At 42.1% G+C, this 21,208-nt stretch overlaps 1 protein-coding gene across 1 annotated transcript; it reads left to right on the top strand.

Annotated features, from left to right (window-relative positions):
• The first annotated feature begins 741 nt into the window (after window positions 1-741).
• On the top strand, window positions 742-20,745 carry LOC119783844 (TCDD-inducible poly(ADP-ribose) polymerase). Its single transcript, XM_038285536.1, has 7 exons — window positions 742-1,038; window positions 1,845-2,801; window positions 10,686-10,875; window positions 11,091-11,278; window positions 15,987-16,286; window positions 17,822-18,079; window positions 19,662-20,745. The coding sequence occupies exons 2-7, from the start codon at window positions 1,870-1,872 to the stop codon at window positions 19,849-19,851; spliced, it is 2,058 nt and encodes a 685-aa protein (XP_038141464.1). The 5' UTR covers window positions 742-1,038; window positions 1,845-1,869; the 3' UTR covers window positions 19,852-20,745.
• The last annotated feature ends 463 nt before the right edge of the window (window positions 20,746-21,208 follow it).

The following is a 21,208-nucleotide window of genomic DNA, read 5'->3' as shown; positions in this document are numbered from 1 at the left end:
TTCAATATGTTCTATCTAGAACTCCTTAAGTGGGAAAGTTAGAGTTTCACCTGGTTTGCTTTCTTAAAGAATCTTCTTTAAGGAACCTTTGGCTATCCAATCATAATCGAAAAAATTATCGACAGATTAATGTATTTGCAAAAATAATCATTACATGAAGTCCTAATATATATCTAACTTAGTCAGCTAAATAACATGCAGCTGTCCCTTTGCACATCTCTGATGTTGCTGCTATTTTTAAATATCCATTACTTCAAAATGTCCATAGCTGTACATTGGTTATTTATTCTCCAGGGACACAATATTTTTATTGTTAAAACACTTTACAAAAGAGTATTTTATTGTTTATCTTTTAACTCTTCACTTTTATGTTACTCTTATGCATTCTGCTAAGGTCCATACTTGTCCATTAGCAAAGTTTCTCTTTTCTAATTTTATATATTTTTTTAGATTATATTTGATTAACTTTTATTGCATATAATGGTGTTTGTATTTCTGCTTTTTTGCAGCACTTTGGTCCTGTCAGTTTTTAGAATACTATATAGATAAATTGTATATAAAACACTTATAAATGTGTATTTTGTTTTTAGTGAATATGTAGTTTTGTTGCATTATGACATTGTCATTCTGTGATCTCCACACACTGCAGCTCTGTCTGCGGCCACCAGACGACTCTGTCTACGTGCGCTAGAAGCGAAGCCCCGCCCACTGGGAGGCCGGGAGGCGGGGCCTCTCGGTGCGGAGCTGGGGCAGTCGGGCAGAGCGTCTCTCGCTGCGGCTCTGCTTACTTCTATTGTCGGTTGGCTGCCCCTCTGCGCCTATTTTCTCCCCTGTCCCGCACAAGGATACAAAGAGAGCAGACGGTGGCATGAGAGCAACGAAGAAAAGGGGGAGCCAGGGATCTGGACTCGGATACCGCTTCATGTACTAGCTTGTTTTCTACGGACTGGATCCGGAGCTTCGCCCGATGTACACACTGGATTTTGATCCGCAAAGAGTGTCGCGAACGGGGGGAGAGGGTTGGAGTTTATTGTGCAGGTAGGGTATTGTCCGTTTTTATCGTCCGGGATTCAATAAATATCGCCTGAGAAAGGCTAATTGACATAGCAGCTCAGACGGTCCTCTTTTATTTTTTCTTTTGTTCTTTTAAACCCTGCACGCGCGCAGCTTCTAATGCTAACCAGTAGAGAGCTGTTGGGGTTTTTTTCGGCTATGGAGTGAAATTTCCTCAGTGTTTCGTAGCTGGCTTCCTCCTGGATGTGTCAGCTGGAGCCTACGTGCGAACTTGCTCGGGCAGTGATGCAAAAAGCGGCACGTAGTCGGCAGGGGCCGAGCGTATCGGACTCCTGATCAAAATATAGTCCCAGGAGAGGTGGGGGGGTAAACTTCTGATTTTATCGCTCCTGTGCGGATACGCAGCTGTAATTTGCAGGCATGACGTTATAGACCAAGAGGACTTAACGAAAAAAAAAAAGAGAGACGTGTTCTCGTGTGTCATGTTTAATCTGAGGATCAACTTCCCTGCAGCGGGATTAGGTAATATTTTTCCGCCTCGATTGGTCAACCTTTTCCTGCTTTCGGAGCAAGAATCGGTGTAACAGATTGTTGGGAAGAAGTGATGTGATCTGCTTTTTTTTTTTAGTATGCCTGGTCAGACTGGGATGATTTTCTGTAGGTGTTTCGATTCAGTTTTTAGACGGTGGAGGTTTTCCTTCCCAGGAAAGGAAAGCCAGGGAGTGTTCAACGGAATATTAATCAGTGCGATGACTTCGCATTGGAAACTGAGATTATAGGATTATGGCTGTTATCTTTGATGACTACTTCATTCTCTCTTTCCCTTCCAGGACTGTCCGGGTTTAGCAGGAGGACATGGATAAAACTTTGCACATTCTCCAGAAATCCGCAGACCATGTGCCTGCTGGGATCCCTCTGGATGTGAGTCTGAATATGGACGAAGGAGAGGATTTCACGGAACAACCGATCGTGGGGCTTTCGGACAAAATACCTCTGGTGAAACCTTATTTTAGGAAAAAACAGAGAAAGTTGGACGCGAAATCCATCCAACGCGCCCTGGACCCGATACTGAGTAGCTTGTTGAGCTCAGATACTCTGGTGTCCGGGGATGAGGTGTTTGTCCCCCGCAGTCAGCCTGGCAGGACTCCGGGCACTCTGTGCGCGGCGGCGGTGGTGAAGCAGAGCTGTGTGGGGCAAGTGTGCCTTAAAGACCCCGGAGCCGCAGAAGATGCCAACCGGGACGTAGATGTGGACATAGCTGATACTACTGCGGAGCTAGAGGAAACCGAGAGACCCCAGCTGAAAGGGAGCACAGAGACAATCAGCCCCCCAGAAAGGGATATACCCCCCATAGTCGCACCCCAGGCTCCCCATCAGGAGGGGACCATCTTAAAAAACAAAGACCTACTAACCTCTGGCACTAAAAGCGTCCCAGTGAAGGACTCCTCTACAACCCAGGACCCCCACTCCCAGCTCCTGCAGCCAGACAAAGGGGTCCTGTTTCAGAATAAAAGCGAAGAGGCCTCCCTGGATCTGGTGTTTGAGCTGCTCACTCAGCTCCAGTATCACACGCACCAGTCGGACTCTGTAGACATCTGTGTGGATTTCCTCCAGGGACGGTGTGTTTTTGGGAACGACTGTGCCCACCACCACACCGTCTTGCCCTACCACTGGCAGATCCGCAGGAGCAGCACCCAGACATGGCAGAGCATAGCAGACGATGCCCAGGAGCAGCTGGAGAGACTGTACTGCAACCCAGACCAGGAGCAAGTCAGACTCAAATATCAGTAAGTGTCTACACAGGAACTATGTTATTCCATTATATTAGATGTTTTATGCTGCTTTAATAGCAAATCATCTCTAAATAATTGATTCCATCACATCTACTTATAGTCATTTATAAAGCCATGTAGTTTTAGTGATATTTTTGTGTTTAGGCAGGTGACAAACATCAGCCTGTTCCTTAATGGACACACCAGCTGTAGGTTTTAAACCAAACAGGTTATCTGGGAAGGAGACATGGGTGGTGCTCCTTAAGTTTCCACACAACGAACTGCATGTTTCGCAACAGGAAACATTTCCAAGCATCTGAATTTGTCTCCTTTTAAAAGCAAATGTGGTTGTTTTCTTTCAGCCATCTTGAACTGCAGTGTGCAGCAACAGGCAGGGGCGGGGCAAAGTTTTTTACCCAATGTCATACAGCTAGAGAAAACTAGAAACAGTGTAAACACCTTTTTTTTCTTTTAATCCTCTACATTCATGTAAATGTGTATTGATTTGGTTGCAGCATATATAGGTATAAAAGCAGCTCCCTTGCTGTGTGCAGCAGTATGCAGTATATCCCCTGGTGGTAATGATAAATAGGTATTTGCGACATAGCAACAGCAGTGCGGAAAGCTCATAGGCTGCCTGTAAATTGTCAGGCTTGTTGGAAACCGTAAACCTCAGGCTCAGTTCCCTCTTTGGTTTCACCGCTGGCGACAAACTGAAAGCATCAGCTCCCCAGCTGTTGTGCTGACGGCCATTAGTAGATGCACGTTATCGCTTGTGCTCAGACCTCTCTTGTCCCTTGCAGTTAATGTTGGTATCATGCTATCTGTGTCCTGCACTCTCCTTCTCCCAACCCCCCCTAAAAATCGAGCTCTATGATTGGCTGGGGAGGGTTCCTGCCAAAGCACAATTTACAAGCCGTCATGAACTTTCCTGACCCCCCCTCCTCCTGGTCAGTGTCTAGTCTCCCTTTGCAGTTGTCCCCTCCTGCACAATGCAGTGCACATTTGCCCTCATGATTACACGCACTTTGGCGTGCAGAGGCTCGCACGAACTGGGTTCACAGGTAAACTGTGTGGCTTGCATTGCTCACACGCATGCATGCATTTTAGTAGATGAAGATTAACCTTTTACTCTCTCACACCCTTAAGGAAGACAGAACTTTAATACAAGCTCTTGACAAACCTCCAGCAGCAGTGACACGGAGGAGCATGTGCTTCCCGTAAAACTGCTGCACACACAAGCAAACAATGGGGGCCGCTCTGCATGACTCTGACCTTATTCTAAACACGAGTTTCTTTATTAACCATGTGGTCCCACTCACAGGAATGTTTTGTTTTTATTAGCATAGTCAGTGATCGATTATTTCACCACTATCTCCTCAGTTGTTTGGTTCCTATCTGGCAGCTTTGTTTCTTTTTTCTTTTCTTTTTTTTATTATTATCATAAAGTTATCTACCTTTTTGCATTTTCATCTATGAGTTTGACTTGTTGGTTCATGTTTCCAGCTGCAGCTTTATTCAAAATGTGTTGCCACATACAGGATGTGCACCCGGATTCTTTTGACCTTTTTGGTTTGTGAAAGTCTCATAGTCACTCAGGCATATGGTTTGGTGTCATGAACTACCGGTGTGGATGAGAAAATCCCAGAGAAAAAAAGCTTTGATTTTATTATAATCTGGGAGGAATAATATAGATTTAAAATATTATCACAATGTTTTTTTATTTGTATTAAGTGTAGGAACAATAAAATTAGCGATTTAAGTGTATTTTGAAGTGCCTTACACTGCTCACGAATTAAAGCTCATGGTTATACACTAGGCTTCTTGAGTACAAGAGTTACACACACCACTCATTTTCCTTAAGGTTAGACAGGCCAGTTATGAGATTTTTAACAAAAATATGAATTTTTGTCTCTGTTATGGGATTCTGACGGGATTGAGAACTTTGAAGCTGATAATTACAAAGATATAAGCACATTTATACATATAATCCTCATTTTACTATCAAACTAATTATTTCCTCCATTATACCGTAGAGGTGTTGAAACATCAATGCATAGATGTAAATTGGTATTGGTATTTGCTTTATATATTATGCCTGACTGGAAAATAAGGCACAGTTTGTTACTTTCATTTAAAATTGAGTTTTTTTCAGTCAGCTTACCTGCAGTACCAAGCAACAGTTTGGATTTTTTGTGAAAAGACAGAGCAACAGTTCAGAGCATTTATTATCAGATGAAGTATCAGGTCAGGTAATTATCTGTAGCCTAGATCTCCTTCATGTTCAAAGGTTCTCTGCTTTCATTCGCACAGCTGTTTCATCCACTGATAGCGTTTATTTTTGTAGTATTTTCGATTAACTCTACCTGTTGGGGGGTTTGTTGGATTATTCCTGCTGGATCCCTGCATTGCTCCTCTTTGGGGAATTTGTCAGTGAGTTTCTACATTTCCTGAAGCGTTCAAGCTGTGTGGTGTAACCTTAGTTCTCCCTTTGATCAGTTTTTCTGTGATGTGAAGACCTGAGATAGGTTTCCTGAAACAAGCCGCTTGGTTTAAGTGAAATGCAGGAGAGCACATTGGGGCGAGGCAACCAAGGCCTGTTTTACTGTGCAGCAGCATGAGAGGAGTGGATAGGAAAAAAAAAAAAAAATCTGCATCTGGTTAAGCATTGCATTGTTGCACGTAGGCTAGAGCGTGCATCCGGCTCTGAGGTTTTTCCCAGTCTGTGAGTGATCCATCAACACACGTAATCCCATCCATGTGAAGAGCAGGGATGGTAGTTCGACTAATCCTCATTATACATGAAGTCAGCAGGAAGAAAGAAAGCTGCAGTCATCGCTAAAAAAAAGTTAGATTGCAGTAATCCTCTGTCTCACAATCAAGTTATCTGCTGTTATGCTGATTTAAACTATTAGTTTCACGTTAAAAAATTTTTTTTCTAAACCCTCCACCTCGTCTCCTGTATACCCAGGCTGGTTTATTGAAATAAAACCAGCCTCGGGTCAACAGAAGCTGACAGGAAGAGAATACATGAGGCTGAGTTTTTACATAGCCACATTCATCATGGGTGTGTTTTTGTGAGCGAGGGAGCGTTGGAGACAGATTCTTTTGTCAGCCATGTGATAAAAGCCTTGCTTGTCATTAACTGACATAAAGAGTCACTGAGCACCAAGGGCAGAGCGACCTGACACCAAGGTGTGTGCGCCAGTGTGTCTTTAAGTTTATATCGCCTGGGGTTTCCATGTTACCTCGTTACCTTGAATAAAATGGAAAAATATAATAACAATCCCGGATGGGTGTGTTTCATACAATCTGGTTTGTGAGGAGAAAAAAAAGGACTTTTGTGAAACATTTTCTGCGTGAGGTGTTTTTTTTTTCTTTTCTTGAGGCTTTAATATGTCAGACCAATAGTGGCGTGAATCAGAGAGGCGAGGTCTGGGTCGCCCTGCCTCTGAATAGTCAGACTGGCTCCATCCCTTCATATCTGCTTTTGTCACGGTTTTCAAATTCAAACCTGTCTTTTCGTAGCGTATTTTTTAGTTTTTTGCTTTGTTTTTGTTGTTATTCCAGGTTTTTAAAATGCAACAAAACAATGCAGAAACAGATTATTAAATCGCCTTGTCTTAATCCACCTACCTGTGAGTTTTATTAACAAGGGAGGCAACTTGTGGCAAACGGAGGCCCTAAACTATGAGCTCAGCCACAGGAGCCATCCACCTGAACAGGAACAATCGAGGAGACGTCAGATGCTCTGCTCCGTCGCATTTAAACTGCTGAGCATGAAAGTGAATTAGTCCAGCAGGAGGAAATAACAGGAGCTTGTGACATCAATGCGCTGGTGTGTGTGTGTGCAAGTGTGTTGGGGAGGACTTCATCAGCAGATTTGGTTGACTGACTGACTTATCTAGGCGTGACTGGGTGAAGTTCGCATGTGTGTACATGAATCTATCTGAAGAATGTGTGTGTGTGTTTGTGTGTGTAAAAGAGCGCTCATATTTAGTTTGTGACACTCACAAGGGCATAACTCATGATGGTGATGCATGTACTTGTGTATGTAGCCGTGAGAAAGTTGAGTTATATGTAAGTGTGCGTTTTTAGTCATGTAAGAGCCATTATGACAGAGCAGTGGTGTTTTGTTTTAATCATTATTCATCCTGAGATAAGCATTTCTTCATAGATTTATCCCCCTTCCCTCATCACTATCCTGTCAGCAGATTTAAAAGGTTTCACTTTATTTTTACATCGCTTTCCACCTTTTGATTGACCTCGGCGTCAAAAGCCTCGGATCTCATTGCACTTGATTTAACCAGTGGAATTTTATTTTTAGAGTAGTGCAAACCGGTCTAGCAGCGAGCGAGGCAGGGAGGGAGGGAGCAGGACGCTGTGGAAAAATCATTGTGTGACATCTCTGGAGAGCCGTCTTTGTTTTTACTGAGCGTCAGTGAAAGAGGGCATGTGTGTGTGAGACGGAGCTGTTGAGTAGTGAATTTTGAACAATAAATTACACACACACTGGTTTATCTCGAAAGGCCAGTAGGGATGTTACATCAATGAGCTCGTTATGAGATCCTTTTTTTGATAATTAGAGCAAACTGTCTAAATTTCGTCATATTTTACATTTTATGCTCCTAATAGGTTGGTAGGGCTATCTGCTAGGGTTGTCCCGATCCATCTTTTGAATTTCTGATTCAGTACTGCTATTGAAGCTTAAAAAATTGACCTGATACAATATTAGCATGAATCAGGCATGCTTTTATCACTTATTTTGGGCTGTAAAATGTTAGAAAAGGCAAAATATCCAATATCAGATCGGGACACCCCTACTATTGGCTGCTCCTATTTGTTTCTGTCAATGGAGTCTGTCAGTCTATCCTTAGCATGCGGACCAGCAGTGCACAGCAACAGGTGGGGGTAGGGCAGCGCTGTTACTTTTTCCTGATGCCGTATTCCAGGTTCTGTCACTTCTGACCCGCTTGTCTCGAGTCTAAGTTATTCTTCTAATTTATTCTCAAGACCAGAAACATTGGGAGACCTTTGGGGGTAAAAGATTTACTCTTATTAGATAATCTGATTTTTATTGCACTAAAATAAAACAGTAAAGAGGATCTCAAAGGGAAATGTGCTAATTTTAAATCTCTGGCCGATTTATTGATGTCATCCAGCTCACTGCCCCTAGCAGGCCTGTTCTGCAGTAAAAGGAGTCCATGCAGGTGCCTGGCCTGCTCATTCGGTCTTCCTGAAAACAGAACAGAGATGTTCTTCAGAGACTAAAGAATAGCAGTGAAACACGGAACACTCTAAAATGCAGACACGACAGAACGGAGCAAGAAATAATTAGGAAAATAAAAGAAGCTGCAGAGAACGAACTGACCCAAGGCGAAGCAGAAGATGTTCTGTTTTTTGGGGGGGGTTCAGCCACAACCTACTTTACTTCTTAGGGTTACATTTGCAGCTTCTTGACCAACCTCACTTTTATCTGCCAGTACCTTCTTGCTGCACCCATTACCATCACCCTTTCTGTTCTGCTTCTCTCTTCTGCTTCTGCATTCAGCTTTCAAACGAACTTGTGTGTTTGTTTTCCCATGAAACTGAAACACCCTTCAGCTCATTCAAGGCTGAAGCACACAGTTCATATACAGAACAGAAAATCACACATCTGCCTTACATTTCCTAGTTTCTGACACTGATAATCTGTAGATCTGTGACTCTGTTTTCAGTTACTGTTTTGTTTCTGCACGTGCTCATTAAGCAGCCACTACTTTCACTTCCTCTAATAGAGATGGTACTCGCCTTATGACTTAGCAAAAATGCGACTAATGAAAATAGTACGTCCAGTTACTATTTATAAATATTTTTATAGGAGTTGTTTGTAACATTTTGGAAAGTGACTCAGCCCGTGTCATCCTGACAGAAAAGGGTGTTTTTGTCTAAGTGCCTGTAACCTCAGTGGCCAGTATTTACAATTACAGGAAGGAAAACTTAATTCGTGTTTACTGCCTACATATAAAAACACAAGGTTTCACTGCTTCTGGTGCTCAGCTGGTTTAGATAGACAACATCTTTGACATTAGATCCACTTGTTTATTTCTGCTGTGTTCGTGTTGATCTACTCAGTTCTGATGCTATTAGCCACATATGGAGCAAAGTGTCTGTGATTGCATTCTTTGTCACAGCACGCCAGTTATGTGGTAAAAATGCCCCCCTTTTGATTTTTATATCCTTTTTTTTTTGCTTTTGCTATTCCGATAAAAAGAAATGGACAATCTTAAGTGTCAAAGTAAAAAATGTGGGTAAAACCATGTTTGAAATGAAAAGAAGGGGGCCAAGAACACAGCCTTGTTAAATACCGCTGGTTTCAGTTGCTAATGGAGGCTTAGCTGAGGTTGACACGTTTAACTCCAAATTTTATTTTGGGATCTCCTGATATATCATTTTTTTATCCGATACAATAGCGATATCACAGCTTCGGATATTGACCCCATACGATATCGGCATAAATGATACATTCTTGTATGATTTATTTTATAGTGATAAAGTAATTTTTTTAAAACAGAAAACAATAACATCAGATATGAGCAAAGTGTTATGAGCTTTTTTATTATCAAATATTATAGAGGTAGGGTGGTATATTACAATTTTTTTTTTTGCTTATATTGGATGGATTTCCAATATCATCGATTGGGATATCCGAACATTTTAGTATAAAATCAGTCAGGTCATCTTCATTATTCCTGCTGCAATTATAATAAAAAGACAATAAGACATTTGGCTTTTAAGAGAAAGGTTTGCTCAAATGTAGAAGTCTGGCAATAAAATTATTTCATGTAGTTTAGTTTGGTGTATCATTTAGAACCAGATTGATTTAATCTCCCTTTAGCTAGCTAGAAATACAAGCTGAGAGAAGAGGGTAGAGGAAGACTAGAGAGACACCTAAACCCACTAGGAAGGTAATAAGAGCTTCATTGGCTCACTTACCTAAGAGGTGATTCATTTACCTTAATTAAAAAAAACACCTTTTTTAAAATTTTAAAAGCTGTTTTTATTAGTTTTCTCATTTAGATTTTTGACCAAAAGCAAAATGATGATTAAAATTGTTTGTTTGTTTCTTGTTGTTCTTTTTGTTTAAAAGAAAAGTTCAAGGTGTGTGTGATCTGAGGGTCAAAGGATTATAAATGCATAGGGTAAAATGTCCTTGAATAAAAAGCGGATAGACATTTTTTTCACCTTTATTATTCAACAGTCGGTTTATTGACTTATTATTAATTCATATTTAAAAAACAATATTATATAAATAAAACCTGAAAACTGGCCTGCAGTTGTTGTCTTCCCCTTAGATCTAATATTTCCAAATAAAAATGTGTGCAACCCGTTGCCTGGAGGAGGATAATTAATAAAAGGAAGTTACCGGTATGTAATTGAATCTCTGTGCGGTTACAGCTGCTCTGTGAAGACCTCAGAGGGTTGATAGAGGGAACAAACAGCATTGTGCAGATCAAGGAACACAGCAGGTTTTGCTCTTGTCAAGTAACAAAATGTTGAAAAAGAGGTATAAATATTTGGGAGTCACAGTCTGCCTCCCAGCAATCATTAACAATCCATTTAGCTTCTCTTTGGAGCCATTAGCCTTGTGTGTTTTTCAGGACAGTTTTTCAGCTGTCTCTTCTCTCCTGATCTCCTGTTCCTGCTCTGTCACCCCGTGTGACTCACTCTGTTTGAGCAACTGAAGGTTCAGTGGCCTCACTCCAGGGCACATGGCATGCATTAACAGCCGCATGTTTGGTCACATGGAAGCTGATTGAAATATGAATCAGGGCCAATTAACAGCAAGGTCACAGAGGGTTGGTTGGTTTTTTTACACCCTAACTAACTTTAAACCTGTTTTTGTTTATTTTTTTATAGGGGCCGGGTGTTTCTGCTGGAATTTGCCACGATGCGAGTGTGCGACCTGGAGTTCGACTGCGTCCGACGGCTGACCACCCCCCCTTGCCCTCTCCCCGTTCCTACGGCTAACCCAAACTCTGCCCCGAGTTGTCACACGGTGTGGAAGTACTACTGCAGAGACAACTTTGGCTGGAGGGAGTACTCTGAGGTGCGTTTTCATGTGTTTGTGTTCCCTTTTTACCCACGGTCTGTGAACACAAGACCAGACAAATTTATCTTCCCTCGTACCCATCAATCCTAGCTGCTGTGATGGGATCAAATTTGAGTTTGGTTTTTATTTCACATTCACATCTGCTGGGGTTTAACCAGCAGTAAAGGAAACTGATTGGTCTCATTTCTGCTTTTTTTTTTTTTTACTTGCAGCCGGTAGTGAAGCTCATTGAGGAGGCAAGTTCGAGGGGTCTTAAGGAGGTCCGATTCATCACGCTGCAGAACCAGTATATCCTCAACATCAAGGAGGGCTTCCAGCAGAACGCCGTCTTCGGCTTCAGACGACAGATCAAGAAGCGACCCATGTTTATGTCGTCTGTGATCCTCACTCCACACCTCCAGTAAATATCGCCATTTACTACTGATCCAGTTGTTTCTGTTCAGGCTTAGCAGGCCAGATGAGCTTTGAAACAGAATAGAAACAGTCAGTCTGAGTTCAGAGTTCAGATTTCCCCGTGTCTGTCTTCAATGAATGCTGGACTTCACTCCATCGATTCAGTCTGTTTCCATGTATTTTGATTTCACTCCTTATGTCACTTTAAGTAGGTCAGTGTTCCATATAGAGCTGGGATTACACTGTTTATATGTCCAGACAGAGTTTATAAATGTTATTTCAAACAGAATTGATAAAGATGGTGATGCAGAGGGAAAACACTGTGGTTCATGTTACTAAAGATTTTATTAAACTGTCTCCATGCAGAATTTGGGAGCAGAGGGAGGATTAGACTTTCACTGGATGAATTTCTAGGCAGCAAGCTGTCCTTCTGGCTGTGGAAAATCAATTTGATTCTTTTTTTTTTTCTAGTTGCAGCCCTAATTAATCACTGGAGTGGGTTTTATTTAATTGTTTAAATTTTTCTTTTAAGCCAATCAGCATATTTGACTCATGGCTACCACCATCTTTGTGCCTACTTGACAAAATAAGCCCTCAGTGAATGTTGAAATTCCGCTTTTTGATTTGAGCTAAAATCTAAATGTGGGAAAGGTGACGCTGCAGCATTCGGTAACTGAAGAGAAATGTGGAAATATTTCCATGGAGAAAAAGCGCTAGTTTTGAAATAAGGGAGTTTTCTTTTGTGGGTATTAATGGTTCTAAGTCTCACGTCTCTAGTGTTCATCTGGTAAATGTGTCACAGAAAAGATCTATGCAGATAAAAACGGTTTTTGCTGCGGTTTAACGTTATGAAACTGGTGCTTATGAATGAAAAGGAAGGGTGGTCAGTCCTCAGCATGGAGGTGAAGCTTAATCACTTCATTGATTGCTTCCTGTCTGTTGTTTTTTCCTCACTTCTGCTTTCCATGGTGCTCTGTGGCAGGTCAGCCTGATCATTTATCTCTTACTCCTCGGTCTTGTCAGAGAACATCGAGCCTTTGAGGTTTTAGAGGAAAAAAAAAAAGAGATGTGGTGCCTGGCAGCACTGCTGTGTAATTCTCACTGTTGGCTTTCTAATGTGTAACACTCTGTCTCCTCCAGGCTCTCTGTGTTCCCCGGGCGTCCTAACTCTGTTTAGGCACACACAGGCCGGGACACAATGCCAATGTCTCAGTCAGGAATGAATGCTCAAAAGAGCTCTGAACGCCACGTCCATTTTCTTAATCCGTTGCGGAACGCGAGCTGAGAGAAGCGCTCCGATTTTTGGCGAGTCAGACATGGTCACTAGGACACCAGGAGCTGTCCTCTGCAGATGAAAGCACGCCAGGAGCAGACGAGACGGGAAACAAGATAATGAAGCAAATGAAAACAGATGAGCAGGAGTAGAGGAAGAGGGAGGCAGACAAAGAGAACTAATGCTCCCAGTGTTGTCAACCCTCTCTTGAAGGGACATTTTTCTCCACGTCTGTGCCTGCAGAGCTTCCCCTCTGCCTTACTCTGAGAACAAGTGATACTTGATTGGAAACAAGTGGATCCATTTTAGCCCATTTTGCAGATGCTTCTGGTTCAGAGCAGGTTTCTCAGAACACGCTGTGCCCGCCGGGGCCAGGACAGTCAGGAGAGAAAGAGCAGGAGCAAAGGGAAGCAGTCAGGCTGGCGAAGGCGTGAGCCAGACAGAAAGTGAAGAAGAAACAAGAGGCAAGGGAGGGTGAAAAGGGAGTGCAGCCGGGGAGGATCCAAATGGTTTCCAGACCCGAGCACAGGAGAGGCGTGTTGATGAGTGAAAGAGTGTAAAACGTTACTGCAGGGAGCTGGAATTCAGACCGAGGGCCCCATGGTTCAGCTGTTAGCTCCATTTGTACATCAATGAAACACACATGCAGAGGCTTCTCAGCTCTTTAGTTGAATTTTGTCATTTTAAGGATTACGGATTACAACTAATGGAAACCCTACTCTCAGAATATTATCTCATAGACCTAAAAATGTCTGTATAACGGAGAGCAGATGGAATAGGATGCTCTATTTTGTGAAGAACAAAAATATAATTTATAATGAAGCTGACTCTGTCAATGGAGTAGGCAAGTAATGAATGGAAAGTTAAGTGGAAGGAAAAAATGTCACAAAGCCCATTTAAGAGGTTCGTCCTGTGAAACAGTGAGTAGCATCTCACTGGGGCTAAGAACAAGGAGTACAAAGACGCTTGGAGGCGCCTGGTCTACATTTAGATAATAAGATTAGGTCTGCATGAGAAGTAAAGAGCGGTCCCCTGCTAGTGTTGGTCCAGTTTGTTTAAAATCTAGTGGCAGATCAGAAATCTTCCAGGAAATAGTGAAGCTTTTATGCATCACTATGCAAATAAGCTTTATGGAGATTTTATCCTCCAGCAGGACTTGGTGCTTGAATGACCATGGTTCTGCTGGGCCCCATTGGCTCACAGCTTGCTTATCCACAATGAAATAGTATGGCACCGGGAGAGAAAAAAAGAGAGCAAAAGACGCCATCATCTTCTTTGTGACCTAAACCCAGATTGCTCGCCCTTCTTTTACTTTCAGCTTCCCTCCCTTCCATTTCCGTCTATTCTCATCACTCCTCGTCTCTCTCTCTCCTTCGCTCTCATTCCTGCCTGGCTCCATCATTCTTTAGTTATCTGTCCCCTTACATTTCACACTTGTTTTCCGCAGCAGCCAGCCTGTGATCTCCTCAAAGCGCCCGGGGAATAGAGACATCGATTGCAGGGGAGGGAATGTAGGAGGTGGTGAATGTCTAAGACCGGACCGACAAGATAAGAGAGAGTGGGAGAAAAGAGACAAGAATAACTGTCACACTACCTCAGAGCCTCTTGATAACACACACACACACATAGTCGCTTTCGTATGGATGATAGAGCTAACGGCATTTACACTTGGAAGGTGATAACTTGACAGGAAAACTACTGTTACTGACTCAAATGCCAGAAATAGTGGAGGGTTTTTCTATTCTTTTTTTTTTTTTTTTTTTACTTCAACGACAGCTCCACAATTGGAGTTTTCTCCTTGTTTTCACTCTTTTGTTGCCATTCTTTTCCCCCTCTTCTCATCCTCTCTTGTTTGGTGTCTGGGCTTCATTTTCGCACAATCATGTTGTGTCGGTTGGTGTCAGACGGCGCCGCCCTGCAGTCAGAGTCGGGACAGGTTGGGATTTTTACCAGGCAGCAGATGGAGGGGTTTTATTGCCAAATGTATTTGATTGTAGCTGTCAGGCGATCGCAGACTGACTATAACGTACAGACATCAACTCTGCCTTTAGACTTTCAGAAATGGCTTCAAATGCGGTCCTCCTATGCAGCCGTTTCTCCTGCCGGAGTCATATTGTCCCGACACTGCTTTGACTTTCATTTCCGCTTAGACTAAAAGCTCTGGTAGCTGGATTATAGAGCACGCAGCTAATGCATTTGTTGCACCTAACGAAGCAGCTCCAGGATGAGGCAGAAGGCTTTTTAATAAGGAGCAGAACAGCAGACAGGAGTAATCATACCTGATCCTGGCTCTGTTGGTTTTTGTGTTGATACTCTGCTGGCAAATTTGCTGAGATTTAACATCCATGTTCATGGATAACAGAAGGAGAAACTTTAATAAGTTTTAGAAAATCTCTTTAGTCTCTTCTCATCTGAAATCAGGAACCAAATTACATACCAAGCTTTTTAAATATTCAGGCCACTTCAATTTTCTTTATTGGTTATTTCAGCTGCAAGATATATTACCTCTAACTTTACTTTATTGGAACTTTATGTGCACAAAGATGTGACTGGTTTTGAGTAAAAGTTTGAACCTTTGTCTGATACTTCCAATTAAAATAAAATGTAAATTAATAGAAGCTTTGAGTTTCTAAAAAAAAATTAAATTAAAACAGACATTTTATGTTGGAAATGAAACTCCCTCGCCATTTTTCACACTGTGGTGCATGTCAGTGGCTGCATCATGCTGTGGGGAAGATCTTATTTATCGGCGAGGGAAAAGCTGATTAGAGTTAATAGGTGGAGCTGAAAGTCAGCTCCACCCAGTCAAGTCAGTTCCTTGAACATGAAACTGCTGCAGTCAGGAAGGATGAAGTCTATTTTTTTTCAGAAACCTATTTAAAACTCACATGGTTTAGTTCCCGGTAAATGATTATGTATTCAGCTGTGTCGAAAGTAAAGCATGTGTTAAATATAGATTCAGCAAAATAGATTGAAATGTGTAAAGTTTCTGTTGTTTTTTGGCTTTTTGTCGACTCCTTTAGTCTAATTTAGATCTGATGCTGCAGAAATGTTTCACTGAGACTTGGATACTGTAGTGTTTGTGGAAGGTTTCTAGCTTCCTAGCTTATTCGTTTGGGGTTGAGTTGGTAATAAAAGCCACAGCATCCTGAATGGGCTGCAGGTAGTGAAAAGGTTGAGATTAGAATGGTCATAATTACCTAAAGTACCCTGGCTGTTAAAATGGAGTTTCATTGGTTTTTCATTTCTTCTTTTTTTTAGTCAAATGACCAACTCATTACTCAGTTGTTTATTCAAGATTAAACATAACAGCTGTTAGCTCGGTTAGTTGTAAAGCAGGTTAACAGAGATGCTCAAATGTTTCTAAATAAAGTTTTCTGCTCTCTTTGTTTTTTCAACTAAAACAAAACTTGAAATTTAATCGACTCCTCTCTCTTTTTAGGACTTTGGGCGCCCTTTCTTTACCCGCTCTCCCCTCCTCGTCGGCAACTGCATCCACGCCCATGGACGTCTCCGCGTCTCACCCCCTCTCTCCGACCTCCACCAACCCGCCAAGCCTTTTCCCAGAGACATGGCTGCCAATGACCATGAGCCAGGATTTCTTGCGGGTCCCTGTGTCCCGCGAAGACCGCAGCTACAGGACGGTGTACAGCCTGTTCCACAAGACGGTGTCGGAAACCAAGTTCAGGATCATCAAGATCCAGCGGGTCCAGAACCCCTTCCTCTGGGAGAAATATAAGAGGTGAGGAAGCTGGAAAAACCTTCAGTAACAACTGAACTTATCATTGTTCCTGTGTGGAAACAGCACTTAGCTTTAGAAATGTTTCACTGTTGACTAGTTTCACCACAGATATAGATATATCCAATGAGGCCTTCCACCAAACAGCTCGATTTAAACTGAAGCTGCTGAATTTACTTTAAGGGTCTCGTTGTAAAGAGGGCTTTGGTTTTCCAGTCTAAAATTTTCTATCAAACATACAACTGTCTGCTAAAGAAACCTAGAAGCTTACCTCTAAAAAAAACATAAAGGACTCTCAGATGCCAAACTGTTTGCCATCGTATGAAACAATGCAATGAAAAATCAGGTCATAATCAGATCTTAATCGAGATTAGAGACGAATCTTAGAGAAAAATAGGCCAAATGGCACCAGCTGTGTGGGACTTCGTGAGAACGAGCCGACAGGAGTGTGAGAACTCAGCAGATGTGGAGATGTTTGGTGATGATGGTGTTCCTGTTGTGAAGGCAGCGGGCTAACCGCTGTGGTCGGAGCAGGCCCTCTTCTATCAGCTGTGACAGTTAAACCCTCCTACACCGGCGGCTGGTTTCACAATGACTGCCGGTGCGTGTTACTGTGCGTCTACCTCGGCAACTCACCTCAGAAAGTGATGCCCCCTCACCGGTTCTCTGTTGATTTCCTTTTCCCACAGTCTGGCTCCTGCACTGAAACCATAACTTCTCGTTTGTGCGAGTTCATCTGCATGCGATGGCTGAGCTCTGCAAACTACACAGGGGGTAGTGAGGAAGCCAGGAGCGTGCGAGCGAGCAGCGCTTTGCGTGCAGTGTCATGTCGCAAGATGTGGCATTGTGTGAGTTCACGTGTGGGTCACAGCCTTGGTGACTCGACTCGCTTTCTTCTCGGCGTTTCCTATTGATCTGCTTCTGTCAGAGGCGGCGTGTGCGTGCAGTACGCCGCGAAGGAAGATGAGCTGCAGTGTGTTTTTGTAGATTCAGGATCAATAGAAATAAAACCTCTTTTTTTAAGGCTTTTAAACAGATGCATTTCAATGAAGAAGGTTCAATTCAATATGGTCAAATAAAAGTACTTTCAAATGAATTATAGAAGAAAGTAAAAGTGGTACCCTACTCCTGTTTATTTTTATGATCATGACTCTGAGCGAAATTCAGTTTGTTACAAAATAAGACTAGTTAAAGACGTATAGTTGTGTCCGGTGTCAGAATCATTTAAAGAATGTTATCTGTTTCTGATGCATGTTTTTCTATCCCGGTTTGTCCTTCTAGTAAACTTTTCAAACTGACTTCATTATAACTTTTTGAGACTTCAATGTTGAGGGTGTCAATGATCAAAGTGTTAAACTGTCTCCATCACTCTGTAGCCATAATATGACACTTTTTTTTATAAACACAGAACATATATCGGTAAAAAGTTAAACATTTCTATAAATACGAATAATATAAAAAAAGCAGTTTCTATGGTGTTCTAAGAAGCCATAAAGTACCTCAACATCTGAAGTGTCTGCCTCTTTGTGCTCCAACAGGAAGAAGGAGTACATGTCACGCCGCATGTCAGAGATGGACCGGCTGCTGAGCGAGCGCCACCTCTTCCACGGCACCTCGGCCGACGTGGTGGAGGGCATCTGCAAGCACAACTTTGACCCGCGGGTCTGCGGCAAGCACGCCACCATGTTTGGCCAGGGCTCCTACTTCGCTCGCAGGGCCTTCTACTCCCACAACTTCTCCAAGCGCTCACCCAAAGGCATCCACTGCATGTTTCTGGCTAAAGTTCTCACTGGCAGGTGTGTATTTGTGTGCTCCTCCAGACAAGATGGCTTTCATTTCCAAAAAGGCACCACTTTCTGCTAACAAGTGGTATTCATTTTTTCATTTTCTACTTTTCTACCAAACGTTGCTTTGAAGAGAGCTGCATATGTGATCGTTTATTAAATGCTAAATCAGGGCCTTATGTCTGCAGGGTTACATGGTTTATTGTCCTTAATGAGCAGCTCGGTGTGTTTGACAAGTCGGTTCCCTTCAGGACAAACCTCTTTCCAAACAAGTTTGCTTTTTTTGACCCCAGCTCTTCCCCCACGTGCTCAGCTCTTACATTTACAGAACGCATCAACATTAATTTGGATCAGGAAAATCCTGAGGTTCTTTTCCATAAACCATCTTTCAGCCGAGCCGCGCTACTCCCCTTCCTTCAAACAAAAGTCAAATCCGCAGGCGCACATGTAAAACAGCTGATTTGGCTGGGCCCATCATAGATCACCACCTCTGTTATGCCGAGGCAGACAGTCCTCGGTGTGGCTCATGCAGTGGTTTGGAAGAAGCCCCCTCCTTCCTTCCTTCCTTCCTTCCTTCCTTCTTGAATTAAACACACTTTTACTCTAAGCCTGCTTTTATTCTGTTTCACATAACAGGCAGAGACTTTGGCTTCATACTGAGTAGTATTTTAGACGTTAAATCTTTGCTGTAGGACAAATACGTTGTAAAAAAAAGATAAAACTGAAAAGTTTTTTTTTTAATTCTGATCAGTTTTTAATAAAAGCTGTTTCTAATACAAGAAGTTGAAATGCATTGCTTTATTTCAGGCAGATTATCAAAAGGGAAAACATTGATTTTTACAAATTTTGCTTCTTGGTTCTGTTATACGTCTTAATTCCTGTTGAAAAAGTGAGACTGATAGCAGATTTTACATAAGATCGATTAATTATAAAAAGAAATTCTTCAAAATATTGTAAGGCTAGCCAAAGTACTGTTTTCTGTTATTCCATTTGTGGGTCACTGAAAATATTTAGGCTCTCTTGCTTATAATAATCACTGTTAGAAATGTGCGGGGAGTAGAAAAGCAGTTATTGATTTAGACAAAACGATAATGAAAGAGAAAACATTCTAAAAACTCAGAAAAAACAACTACTGTTGGCTCCATGGTCTGGCTGTTGACTCTGTAGGAAGTTTCTGTCACAGCTTTGGGTTAATCCTTCTTTATAAACCAAGTTCCTAATTTTTTATCATCTTATGACCAAAATGGTTTCAGTTAACTGGGTTATAAAAATCCTTCCTCTTGGGTAGTTCCTTTCATAAACCTAATCTGTGTTTTGTGTACAGCTGCAGGCAGCAATGCTCTCCTGTTACATGCATTACGTTTAGTCAAATTATGTTTCATTTAGGTTTAACTTCCAGGTTCTTGTATTTTTTGGCTTTAAAGATCATGTAGTGTAAAGTTAGATTGAGAAAAGCCTTGTTTTATGAGGTGAATGTTTGCTTTCTAACTATTTAGAATATGCCTTTACTGGTGCCTTTTCTTTCTCTGGTTTTTGCAGGGTTCATGTAGCACAGCTAATGTTTTCTCTGTCTTGGTTTGTTTTGTCCCTTCAGGTACACCGTAGGAAACTCCTCCATGCGCAGGCCTCCCCCCATCAATCCCCGGGACCCCTCCAGTGACCTTTATGACTCCTGTGTGGACAACTGGGTGGACCCCCAGATTTATGTCATTTTCAACGACGACCAGAGTTACCCTTATTTTATCATTCACTACGAGGAGGTACCCAACACAGTCGCCATTTAAGTCCTGCATCAGAACCTTTGGTGTCTGTACCTGCCAAAGCTTGGATTCGCGGTCTGCACGTTTTCCGTTAAGGTGACGGATGGACTGGGGTTATTACTACGTTATAAAAGGACCCATTAAAACCAAAACGGTCCAACCCTCCCCTCCGGAGTGACACGGTCCCACACCCCCCATCTCAAAACATCTGGAGAGCAGACTAAGAGAAGCTTGCAGAGGTCGGGCAATTCAGGACGATTGTCAACTGGATTCAGTCGAACTGGACTGCGTTAGACCAGATCGAAGTGGACCGAACTGGATTAGCAGAGGACAGCCGGCGTCTGTGTTCAGACTGAGTGGACTTACCGCTACTAATGAATCAGGATCCCATGGATGTTCATTGCTGAGCCAAAGCAGAGTTGATTTGTTTTTCTTGCTTTGGAGCAGATGCAGAATAGAAGAACTTTTCCATTATTATTTAGGCTTAATGTGTACGTGAACTTGTTCAGAGGACAAAACACTGTCGGAGACGGTTAATATCCTGCCTGTACTGTGAATGACCAGCTAGTGAAATTCTGACGTTAAAAATCGGAACTCAGCCAATCAGAGGCCTCCGTAGAGAAACCATAGATACTTTCATCCAGCCTCCTACCCATACATGTTTTATTTAAACTCTGTGCTGCGTGTTTGAACCTCTTAAGCTAGTGGACATTGATCTTGTGGCCTATTCATCCTGACAATGGAGATGAGTTTCACTGTAAACCTCCTGGAAGAGGATTCCCATCAAGCTGCTCCCAGTCACCCCCCCCTGCTGCACTCTGGTCCCTGTCTGCAGGTTGACTGCAGGGTGATGCCTGGACTCTAAGCTGCTGCAGTTGGGCTGTGCTGTAGCTTTCTGTCATCAAATCAGCTAAAGCTCATCTCTCTTAGACCGCTCTCTTTCTCAGAGACAGTAGACAATTTTATGTTTTATTTCTTTTTGAAACAAACTGTACAGCTGTTCCTTTTGTTTATATTTGAACTGTGTGCCTTTTGTTCATAAAAAATGTTTATTTATGTTAGTTTAATGTAACATTGATTAAATAAAGAAATTAAAAGAGAAAACGATCCAATAGCAAACCTGTGCTTTGTTCGGATCACGCTGATGGAGATGACCATTGTTTACCTTGTTTCAAATGACCATTTTGAAAGCTCCTCTTTCAGCATTAATTAGAAAACGTTTGATTGAAACCTGAAGATGAAAAGTGAGGATGTCTTCATAAAGAGGATTAGATCAACCAATTTTTGAGCATAGTTACGTTTGCATTTTTAGAAAAAAGCTAAAGAAACACTTTACATTAATATTTACACAAACAACAAAGAAACAAATACAGAAAGGGAG

This window comes from Cyprinodon tularosa, unplaced genomic scaffold (assembly GCF_016077235.1).
Source record: "Cyprinodon tularosa strain WSP-4 unplaced genomic scaffold, ASM1607723v1 ctg211, whole genome shotgun sequence".
NCBI classification, from domain to species: Eukaryota; Metazoa; Chordata; class Actinopteri; order Cyprinodontiformes; family Cyprinodontidae; genus Cyprinodon; species Cyprinodon tularosa.
Note: the sequence above shows the minus strand (reverse complement) of the source record. Positions and strands in the feature narration are given on the sequence as shown.

Coding starts and splice junctions, on each gene's coding strand:
- LOC119783844 (XM_038285536.1), top strand. CDS start 1,870: ATGGATAAAACTTTGCACATTCTCCAGAAATCCGCAGACCATGTGCCT. Junction 11,279..15,986: donor ATCCTCACTCCACACCTCCA/GTAAATATCGCC, acceptor CTCTCTTTTTAG/GACTTTGGGCGCCCTTTCTT. Junction 18,080..19,661: donor GCTAAAGTTCTCACTGGCAG/GTGTGTATTTGT, acceptor TTGTCCCTTCAG/GTACACCGTAGGAAACTCCT.